Genomic DNA, 12479 nt, shown 5'->3' with positions numbered 1-12479 from the left:
CAGTTGGAAACAGCGTCGTGAAATAACCAATTTAAAAAGTAATAGAAATAGTCGTAGGAAAAAACAGTGTTAGTGATAGTGGTGGGAGCAGCAGCAATAGTAGTGATAGTGATGGTGTAGTTGTAGTAGTCCTGGTAGTGGCAGTAGTAGTAGCAGTAGCTATAGTTTAATAGTAATAATTACTTTTCCGTTCAATTCGTTAATTCTTTTCAAGTTATAAATTGCATCAATTTGTTGAAGCTTTCAGGATTAAGAATTCATTAAGATATTTCCTTGATGTACGACGGGACTCGCACAGACTTCCATTACCGATATCCTTGATGTAACCACAGAATACTCTATCCCCTCTAGCTACCGCCAGTCTGGATCTCGTGAAGCTTCAGTAATTGAATAATATCATGTTACAAATCGAAAACGTGTTAAGTTATAATGGGACATCGTATTCCACTCTACTCTTTAATTTTTTCGTCGTTGTTAACAAAAGCTTGGGAAGGTTTTAGCGAGAGCTTTGTTCTTTACCCGCCCGTCTTCCTATAATTATATTGCAGCGGTAATGATGGAATTCGGGGAACGAATCTTTCAATTAACATTGCCCGGAGAATAAAGAGAGATCGTTTATTAATTTCACACGCAATTCCTGTCTCGTTCGCTGCCTCCCTCCTCCCGCAAGTCTCGTTCCCTGAACCACGCAATGAAATGTCTGCAAAGGAAAGAAAATGCAAATTAAGGTGGTGCTACTGGCTCAGGTTCTGACAGAAAATTCTGTCTTGCCAAACTACTGAAATAGGAGGAAGAGTTTTAAAACCAGCGTTATCAGGATCGCTGTCAGTCGAGTTGGGTAAAATTGCTGAGTTTATAGAGCGGGAAACCCTTTCACTATAAAAGAAGACTGTCTCCTTTATGACTCCTAAATACTGACACTAAAACACAATACTATGGGAATTTATTTTATTGTCTTACCCCGATGCAGACTAGGACCTCTGTATCTTCTTTTTTTGCACAAGGTTGTTGACCTGTTGTTAACAATATACGGCAGACTCAAACTGTGGTTCTTTGGCTAATGAAGAATTGATCTTTAGTCTGGTATAGTAGTCCCGATTCAGGTATATCTTCCTTAGCCTATGCCTTCCAAACAACTATCTCTTATCTTTAACGCTTTGGAGAAAGTAAATCTCATATACTGCATACGTTTAAGCTAATACTATCATTCTATCGATTATGAAAAGCTTCTGCTATTATTATTATTATTATTATTATTATTATTATTATTACTATTATAATTATTATTAAAAATAACACCTATTTATCTCTCTACATATATATGTACTTATACAGAGTGATTCACGAGGAAAGGTAAAAAATTTAGGATGTGAATTCTGAAGTCATTCTGAATCAAAACGTTCATATGAATATAGGTCCGTTTTCGAACGGTTATGGAGATATGGCTCTTTAATTTCACAAAAACTTCTGAGATTCCATTGTAGTAACTCGCATTTAGAGACAGATAACGGACAAATTTAAAGTTTATATTCACGTATGCATACTTACCTAATATTTTAGACGTCGGGGTCGATGTTTCGCACATTTTCAAAGGTACCTCCTTCTGCTTCAATGTACTGTTGCGCTCGGGCGTGAATCGCGCTCATCGCTCGGGAGAGTTGCACGTATGTAGCTGTTCTTTATGCCGCCTCCCTTCCTTTGCTATACCAAGTCTTTCATCCAGTCCCATAGACAGTAAGTACTCTTCGATATGATACCCTTCCATTCGGAAAGCGTCGTTCATATTCAGCGACGGTACGCAAGGAACTTCCATCCCACAAACCATACATATACTCAATATCGGCGTATTCTGTAGTCGAAAATTTATAAGGCATCTTGAAAAACACAACTTAACACTTCCGATAACTGTACCTGTATAACTATTGTACTGTAGGTAGCTGACTGAACTGCTGTGAATTGATGATAGTGTAGGCTATTTGTGTTATTTGCGGGTTTTGTGTCATTACATCAAACAAGGGCAGGTGATTGGACATTTGTAATGCCCCACCACCTGGTTTGTTTCTCATCTACATCGCTCACAATGCAGATTCCAATGTTATGTCATTCATTGCGAACTTGACCTTGTCTCACGTCTCAACGTTCTTACGTCAGCAGTATATGGTAACGCGTGATTCACATTGGGCGAGACATTTTACCAAAAAAATGCATCTAGCTCCGCCATCGTTCGAAAACGGACTTATGTTCATATCAACTTTTTCACTCAAAATGGCCTAAGATATCGTATCCTAAATTTTTACCGTCACTTACGGAGTTTATTTCCGAAGACATTCTGAGGAAAAATTATCACATAAACATTTGTCCTAATCTCAATATTTTCAGAGTTACACTAATTTGAAGTTGATAGTAAAATACCCTTTTTTCTTTAATTTTTAGGATAAAAAAATTTTACGAATAGAGATTGAACTATTCAGAAGTGTCATTTATTTAATTGTTTAGTGTTTTGAAGCTAAAAATGTGTTGTTAATTGCTTTTTGCAGATTTTGTTTTTCAGATTTTAACTAAACATGACATCATTCTTACGCCCTTATCAGAAAAATTGTTACAAATCATACGACTTTAGGAACTTCATTCTTTACACTTTAATTATGCGTTCTAATGTACAGTCTTAAGGAATTTAGAAGAATGGCGTGATTTGTAATAATTTCTGTGATAAATGTATAAGAAAATGTAATTTTGTAGTTAAAAATCGAAAAACAAAATCTGTACGAAGCAACTATAGAATTCACAACACATTTTTAGCTTCAGAATATTAGCTAATTAAAGAAATAATACTCCTGAATAGTTTATTCTTTATCTGTAATATTCTTTTACGCTTAAAACTCAAGAATAATTGTATTTTACAAACAACTTCAAATTAGCGTAACTCTGAAAATAATGAGAATAGGACAAATGTTTATATGACTTTTTTATTCAGAATGTCTTCGGAAATGACCTCTGTAAGGGACGGTAAATCCTCTTGAATCACCTGTATATGTACCTAATACATATACATCTGGGAGGTGATCCATAAGTTAGTTGATACTAGTAGTTACTCACAACTTCATTGACTAGCTTAGTATTGTTGTGTTTAGATAGTTTGGCCTGTGTTATGCGCGAACATTTGAGTCAGTTTCTCTGCATATTCAGTGGGGCAGGAGAGTAAAGGAGAAAAATTATACAGAATGTTTCTTGTGAGTGTGTGACAAACTTTGAGATATGATAGGTGGTGTTAAATGGAACAACTTTTGCTTATAAACCCATATCCGGCGACGCTCCAGTACGAAGCTGTATACCATTGAAAGCAGCGAGTTTTTCCCATGACAGTTTTGACTCATCCCTTTTCTGTATTAAATGCCTGCAATTACAGCAACCTGAAGAACATATCTCCATCTTTGGTTGCGTAATACAAAGAGGTTCTTGAACGTGTTCGACAGTCAATGATTAGACGATGCAGTGTATACAACGAGCTGGGTGGGTACTATGTTCTGAATCACCTACAAACCACAGGCGATGTACTGTACGTACATTAATTTTGTAAAGAAGTGCTGACATGTAAGCATTTGTATTTTTGTGGAGTACATTTGTTATGTGAAAATACGTACGCAGTTGAGTTGTAAATAAAGAAGAGATGAAGAGAGTCGCCTCAAAAAAAAATTAGTTATTTCCTCGTTCCACGCATCTCACCCTGCAAACGAGAAAGAACTAATTGAATAGTAGTCATTGGTTAAAATGTTTTCAAGGTATGTACCTTTGTACAGGAGCATCGCAGGACATGGATTTTAAATAAAAGGTATTCCATTTGACACCACCTATCACTCCTCAAAGTTTGTCACATACTCACCCGAACATCCTGTATGCATGCTGACGTAAGTTATAGCTATTTTGAAAAACGTTGGTCACGTACATAGGTGATCATATTTTTTCGACTCACTGCTATCAAAACACTCATAATTAACATAATGCAGTCTTCTTATTTCACTCTTTCAATCACAATACAATGTCTTTATTAGTTCTATTACGTTGCTAATGTTTTTACAATAATTAATATATTACACACTTTCGCAAGGGAAAAAAGTGAACTCCACAGGAGTGCACAGCGTCTAACCCATATACCCTTCATTTTCCGTGTCAGTATAGGGATTAAGTAATTTGTCTTGAGTCTCTTGAAGAGTACAAATCTGCTTCTGTGAAGTAGGGCTTACTCTTTATAGTGTAATATAACATTTTCTACTCCTACTACGTTAGCATATTTCAGGTCATCTTTATGTGTAAAATGGCCTCCCTGTCTGTCACACCTCTTGTTATCAGTTAAGTGGTTATGGAACAATGACTTCATGCGCTACTCGAGAACGGAAGCGCAATGTTTTTAATGTTGCCTGGCTATAGAGTAATAGCCATTTGAAATTATGTTATTGCTAGTGAGTGGTACCGGTAGCTATTAGAAACAGTAGTAGAGTTGGATTAATGAACAGATGTACAATGAATAAAATGTTAGCTACTGAATAGCGTGTTTTTGTAGTTCACAATTAACATAGCCGCAATTGAAGACCTCCCGGAATAAGGATGTAAAATCAAATTCTTGTAATATGTGATGTAGGTGGGAAAAGTAATTTTGAAACATGTGTTTATAACAAAAATGATTGCATGCAATAGCTGAATAAACTTGTATTCTTGTTTAATGAAATGGTTCTGAAAGTAAATATAGCCCTAATTAAATATGAACCTGAAATTATTTTTCTATCTCCTGAAACATGAATTACAGTTTTGTTGGTTACATCCTTATTCAAGGGAGGTCTTCAATTAATACAGTGATGTTCAGTTGTTTCTAGAACGTTTTCCAAACACTGTACCTCTATCTATATAAGATATTCACAAGTTGAATAAAAGGTTCAGTAGCGGATCATTTTCTTATTTCAGGTAGGCCTATATCTATTATTACACATGAAAATCGTGTCGTTGTAGCGCAGTGATTTGTACAGTCTTCTGCAAATTCAACACGAAAAGTGTTCCATGAGTATAACGTATCTAGAACAAACCTACAAAGAATGTAGAAAAACTTTAAATTGAGGCCATATAGGTCTACTTTACGTCAAGGACTAAATGAAGATGGAAGCATAAGAACGACGTTTGTCATCGTCACGGATTCAGTGCTTTTACCTGATTTATTTATTTGGCTAAGATCTGGATACATCTTGTTACAGGTGTAAGGAGCCAGGCCGGTACCTGGAGAACTTGCCTGCCACTGCAGTCATCATCTGCTTCCACAATGAAGCTTGGTCCGTTTTGCTGAGGACTGTTCATTCCGTGCTGGACCGGTCTCCGCCCCACCTGCTCAAGGAGATCATCCTGGTAGACGACTTCTCCGACATGGGTGAGTACTGCTTACTTCTCTTCATGCCATGAGCCAGCCTTGCAAGATGGCTTGAATTAATTAATTAATCCAGTTAGAGTACATAGTAGGCGTGTGCAGACTTTGACCTGTAGGATAGCGTATGTCTTGACGTTATTTTTCATCTCAGACATGCTTCAAATTGGCAAGAAGGATCCAGTATCTACAAGTACCACTGCAGTGTGGATTATTTCTATGTTCGTAAAAGCACTCAGATTGACTGAATCTACTTTTCACTGTAATGAAAACTGTTAATTGGCCTATATCTATGTTCAAACGAATTTGCTTTTTTGACAGAACACCATTCACAAATGAAGAGGCACGTTATTTCCTTCGTATTTGTAATTACAACACTGTCAGATACATCAGTACTTCCAACTGATTCGCAATGATATTTGACAGAATTCTGCTACTTGTTTCTGTTGGTCCTCACTAAGTGATTGAATTCGGCGATTTAAAGTACATTGTGAAATATTTACTAAGTTAAATTGTTGAACATATCTGGGCGTAGTTCTTCAGCCTTTGACATCTCCAGATACATCAGTACTTCCAACTGATTCGCAATGATATTGTGACAGAATTCTGCAACTTGTTTCTGTTGGTCCTCACTAAGTGATTGAATTCGGCGATTTAAAGTACATTGTGAAATATTTACTAAGTTAAATTGTTGAACATATCTGGGCGTAGTTCTTCAGCCTTTGACATCTCCAGATACATCAGTACTTCCAACTGATTCGCAATGGAGTTGTGACAGAATTCTGCAACTTGTTTCTGTTGGTCCTCACTAAGTGATTGAATTCGGCGATTTAAAGTATATTGTGAAATATTTACTAAGTTAAATTGTTGAACATATCTGGGCGTAGTTCTTCAGCCTTTGACATCTCCAGATACATCAGTACTTCCAACTGATTCGCAATGGAGTTGTGACAGAATTCTGCAACTTGTTTTTGTTGGTCCTCACTAAGTGAATTCGGCGATTTAAAGCACATTGTGAAATATTTACTGAGTGAAATTGTTTTTACATATCTGGACGTAATTCTTCAGCCTTTGACATCTCCTGATGAACCTACCAGTTTCACAGCAATCTAAATTACTAAAATCTAAAAGCAATAAAATGAGATTCACTGAACCTACTATACGTTTCACTGCGGTGATTGCTGTTAAAATGTTGATTATGCCCAAGCAATTTTGTCTTTTTGACGAAACAGAATTCATAAGAGAAAAGGCGCACTCAATGATGTTTCATTATTCAGTTCTTCATATTTGTACTGAGTAATTGTAACACTGTCAAATACAATGATACCTCCATCTAATTCGCAATGAAACTGTCACTGCAACTTGGATTTGTGTGGCCTTTGTGACACAGTTCTGCAACATCAGATTTTTGGGCTCTTACCAAGTGACTGAATTCAACAATTTACAGTACATTATGAATTATTTACTAAATTAAATTGTTTAAAAATGTTTGGACAAAATTCTTCAGCTGTTTCTTAAAGATATAACTTTCTCATTAATTTTGTAATGTTAATAGTAATTGACATAGACATTCCGTAACACAAGTGGACACCTCACACATTTTTGGTAATGGAATGTGCAAGAGAAATAAAATTCTTCCGTGTATTCTTATTTTAATGAATTTTGATGTTGAAAGATAGAATAGGCCTACTTTACTTTAATCGAAAATCCATATTAACTCATTCTTTATTTATATACGGCACATGCATTTTGTTAAGACACTCGCGATGTCCAGTATGGGAACAACGTTTCCGTGGAGGAGGTAGAAGTAGAAGGGAAGGTCGAAAGTCTGTCTACCGAGTTCACAGCAAAAACTAACCCATTCGTAACCCATTCGTAAGTAGACTCATCCGATCTCGTGCGCAGCTCTGTAGGAAGAGTGGGGGAATGTCTTGACAAAATGCATGAGCTGTACGTATAAATCTGGCATTATTAATGTTACATTAACAGCTTTTATAACTACATTCAGTAGCAGACGAATATCATGGTTTTAATTCTTGCTTTTACTTTATTAGTGTTATACACTCTTAATCTAGTACTGATGATAATCCTTACTATGAAAATAAATTGGCATAGCACTTCTTCAGAGTGAACTTTTTAAAATTGTTCAAACTATTTTTCACCCCTTCAGTTTCCATAAATGAGTATAAATTTTCCCATAGATTTCGGAAGAATATATTTTGAATCGGGGATCTCCATTTACAACCAGTCGCAGTAAGCTCCGTCATGTTTACTAATGATACACCTCTGATGCTTTGCGAGTCACAAAGTATGACGTCACAATCATTTGCCAATGCAGTGTGCTCGCAACCACTCTTGACTGCTCGCTGGCGACCAGCAGCATCCGTACATCCCTGGCTTACTTACGCCTCAAAATTACTCAGTTTACCCTTTTTATTATGAACATGAAGGCACTTGTGACCTATAAATGAACCAAGGATCTTAAAAATTGCATGGTAGACGCATTGACTGCTGAGAAGGGGATTACCGTTTATGGCTTCATTTTAGCTTCAGACTAAATTCCATCAGTTAAAACTTTATTCTTGTTTCTTTCTATTTTATTTTCCAAACATATTTCAAATGTTTTCTTTCTCGACAAAACTCCGATTTCCTATGTACAGTAAGTCATGATTAAAACGCGTTTGATATACTGAGTTCTGATATTTTTGGTGATTAATATACTTTCACAATAATTTAATTCTGGATATAAACAGGAACCAAATTTTCACATTAATTTCATTAAATATTCAATTAAAAATTGACGCTTAAATTACAAAGAAAAATGGATTTTCGTGGCCATTATACTAAAAAATGTATAGATAATGAACTATTAACATATTATTACCTGCCGACCGCATTTTTCTCAGTTAAGAATTATTTATCTTTGTTTAAGCCTCTAGCATAGAAATACATTGCCTTTCCCTGTCGAGTTGCTCGTTGCACGGCGGCCGGCGATAGCAACCGTTTATAACCGAGCTCCCGGCACTGCGGCCGACTTGAATCCCCTCCTCTTCGTAGGACCGGGAATCATTCAGTCAGTCTGACAGCGGTTTTATTTCAGCGTGGTCGTGCTTTGAAGTGCTTCATATCAAATGTTGTTTCTGTATTAGTGCTGTGCTATAGTTTACATAATGCCTCGACATATTTACACATTACAACAAAGAAGTTTTATGTATGATTCGTATGTGTTAACAAATTCTTGCAGGAAATTTGTATGCCGATTTTTAATTGAATATCCAGGTGTACCTGCCCAACATAAAGATACTGTGCGAAAACTCGTCACTAAATTTAGAGAAACGGGGTCCATTCTTGATAAGAAGCGAAGGGTAAATAAACGTGTGTTTACTGAGGAGAAACTAGACGAAATGGGAGAAAGATTAGAACATACTCCACAGAAATCCCTCCGACGGCTTACACAGGAAACTGAAATTTCGATGACTTTAGCATGGCGAACAACCAAACTCGTAAAATTGAAACCATACAAGCCCACTGTTGTTCATGAATTCTTGCTACGTGATCATGAAAAAAGTGTAAAGTAAAGTAAAAATAAAATGTGTGCAACGAATCCCCACACATTATAAGAATTGAAAGCAAGTATCAGGCGTGAAATTGACTCTATTTCGGAAGATGAATTAATATGTACGTGTAAATGCACATTTCCTAAACTAATGCCATAAATGTGTGGATGAAGGCGGACGACATTTCCAACATATCGTGTTATAAGGTACGTGATTATTTTTCCTTGTAATTTTACTCAATTGTATTTGGTTATTTTCATTGTACATTGTATATTTGTACTGAATTGGCTGCGGGGGGGGGGGTGGTAACATCGGTTGTTATCTCCGGCCACCGTGCAGCGGGGGTTTTGCTTCCGATTTGCCGGGAACTGGGCTATCACCGGTTTCTATCGCCGGCCGCCGTGCAACGGACGACTCGACAGCGAAAGACACTGTAGATTTAACGCAAAACCTTGAGAGTAACGAAAAAAGAACTAACAAACGATGTTCTGTTTTTTCGATCGTGAAATATAGATTTCTGAACGGATATACAAATCTTCAAGGCTATTTCAGAAAAGTATCTGAAAATATTGAATACAGAAAGATGCTGTGATGCATTCTGACAACTAAATAGCCTATAACTGCCGTTGTACTGAAACGAACAGGAACTTCTATTAAAGTGGTACCTATGTAACAGTGAAGTCACCTTGAGAATACAATATGTTGTATCTTTGGTTGTCGCAATTCAACCAGTATATATTATGATATTCTTTTCTGACAACAAAATAGTTTGTCATATGAAGTTTCTAGTTTTTGTGTAGTATAAGTATCCTCTTACAATACCGCGTCGTACGTTTTTGTAATTGATTTGTGAATTATGTAGTAACTATTAAGCCATAACATAGTATAGAAATAGGTATTATGGAATCAGAAATTCAAAATACCATGTCAGGTGCTACAGTAATTAAAATGGACGTCAACAGAAATAAAAAATAATATAATAATAATCATCATTATCATAATAACACATAACTTTATAACAGGAAAGTTTAAAATCGAATATGTTAAATTGATAGAAATACTTCTAAAAAAGAAATGGAAAAAATTAGTATGCCAGCAAGAAATTCCTTCCTCTATATTTTTATCAATTGAAGAGTCAACTGCAAGAATGATGGATGTCACTTTCTTGTCGAAAATGAACCAAGACTGTCAATGCAGAGCTTAAGATATATAGTATGTACATACAGAGTTATATGGCATTAACACTGATAGTCATTGTCCAGTAGTGATCGGAAAATCTCAGTTAAACTTTGAGCGCTAAGCATTTCATACTTTCAATTGCTCTCCTGCAAAATGTATTCCAAATGACATCCATCATTCTTGCAGTGGACTGTTCAATTAGAACACTGCGCGCTCGTACTAATGTAGCCTTCAGTTTTTATGAGTCTAAATATTCCTAGTTCTTCGCAAATATCTTCGTTTCTTCGTAATCTGTCAGGCGGTAAGTTGCCAAATATCTGAAGAATTTAATTTCTTCCACCACCAATCTTCTTCAGAATCCGAAATTCATTTCCGTATAGCGGCACAATATCGCTAAAACATTACAAAGTTTTAGTAACGTTTCTTCACGTACTTTTCTTGTTATTGTTCTCTTTATTGTGCCACATATGTGTTAGGATACATTTATTTTTCTGTTCATATTCTTAGTTATATTCACATTACCTATATAGATATGTAACGGGAAATTTTCCGTAAAATGTCATTGCTTTACTTTTATCTGACGATATCTACAAATTGTATTCGGAAGCTTGTCTAATAAAGTGATTAATAATTTTCGTGAATTATCCTTTGTAGTAATTCCTTTGTCTTCTGCGAAAAGTAGTGTACCTAAATTTTTTATATCTATTTTAAAATCATATCTTAACATTTGTTACAATTGTTCATTACTTCGTCGATGTAAAGGTTAAAAGAACGGGTGAGAGAAGACACCCTTGTTGGGTACCAATTAAATTTGTGGACCTCTGGAAAAAGAACTAAGGAAGAAACTAGTGAAGTGTTTTGTGCGGAATGGCATTGTACCGGGCATAAACATGGACATTACGACGAAATGAAGAGAAATGACTAGAAGCATTTGAAATTCGAATAGAGTAAAGGTTGGTAATATTGTGACACTAATAATATTACGATAGTTCTTTTTGAGAATATTTTAGAATTTTACTGAGCGAGAGGAAGATCGGTTTTCTACGTCAACGTATTAAGGAAATGTTGTTGGTCCTTCTCTCGCTCAGTAAAATTGTAAAAAATTCTCAAAGAGAACTATCATAATATTATTAGTATCACAATATTACCAACCTTTACCCTACAGAGAAGAATGGAGCGTGTAATATGGACAGACAGAATAACAAATGAAGCTGTGCTAGAAAGGGAGGGTGAAGAAAGAATAATGCTGAAACCAATCAGAAAGAGAAAATGAAATTGGCTGGGTCACTGGCTAAGAAGAAACTGCCTAGCCTACTGAAAGAAATGGTGAACGAAAGAAAAAATTCTGTGGAGAAAAAGATATCAGATGATAGGCAATATTAAGATACATGGATCATATGCGGAGACTAAGAGGAAGGCGGATAATAGGAAATATTGGAGAATGCTGGGTTTGCAGTGAAAGACCTGCCCTTGGACAGAATACTATGAATGAAATTAATTAATACAATAATTATAAAACAGTCTGTTTGAATTGATTTTCCTATTATCTTCACAATTTTTCAGTAAGAAATTCGTGATGGTCATCTTATGATAGGAACTGAAACATTAGCGACAATTACGAATGACATTTCATCTCTGTTTTGACGTAAGGTATTTTATTGTAAAGGCGAATTCAGTTGTACCTCTACTCTCCGTATGTTATTCTGTAAACTTATGGTGGCCTAAGCTCGGTTTGCCACCGCTAGGAAGGACTTGAACCTCCTTAGCTCGAAGAAGCACCTGCAAACACTTTCGTTCCCAGGCGGCCTTCGACGATAAACAAGTAAGCCGATTTGTTGCGTCTTGAGTGGTTCGTTCGATATCTGGGTGAACCCATATCAGTAACTCTGCAGAGAAGTAGTCATTCTTTGGCTCCCTTTTACATACTCAGACGCAGAAGAAGATTATTTTATAGAGAGCTGTCTAGCAACCTGATATTTAGTACATAAGACTTACAATATTCTGTGCTGCTTTCTGTATAACCATTCCAGGGTTAAAAGAAAAGAAAGAGTTCGTTATAAACGCATTGTTGTTTCACAGGCAACTTAACAACAAACAGCGAGTGGAATTTTCCATTGTTACAGGTGTGCTATGCCTTCAGTTTCGCGTTCACTACCATGAGACGTATTAAAAATTGCAATTGAATAAAATTCAGAAGTAAATTAAATAAAAAGTAGTAGTAAACGGGTAGAAAAAGGGATTTTGGGCAGAGTGAAACAAAAAACGGATGAAGGTCCCAAAATGGAGAAAGAAAGTGCGAAAAAATTTACCTCCATTATCATTTCGAGGCAACATTTCAC

General features: G+C 36.0%; 1 protein-coding gene across 3 annotated transcripts in view; it reads left to right on the top strand.

The window, feature by feature from the left end:
- Window positions 1-12479, top strand: part of Pgant9 (polypeptide N-acetylgalactosaminyltransferase 9) — a 1578943-nt gene that overhangs the window by 1340103 nt on the left and 226361 nt on the right. For all 3 annotated transcript variants that reach the window (XM_069821982.1, XM_069821989.1, XM_069821973.1), the window contains exon 7: window positions 5241-5410. In XM_069821982.1, coding sequence (XP_069678083.1) covers window positions 5241-5410 — 170 coding nt within the window. The remainder of the gene's footprint in view (window positions 1-5240; window positions 5411-12479) is intronic.

The sequence above is a fragment of the Periplaneta americana genome, chromosome 1 (genome assembly GCF_040183065.1).
Source record: "Periplaneta americana isolate PAMFEO1 chromosome 1, P.americana_PAMFEO1_priV1, whole genome shotgun sequence".
Taxonomy (NCBI): Eukaryota; Metazoa; Arthropoda; class Insecta; order Blattodea; family Blattidae; genus Periplaneta; species Periplaneta americana.
The sequence above is the reverse complement of the archived record's forward strand: the minus strand, read 5'-3'. Positions and strand labels throughout refer to the sequence as shown.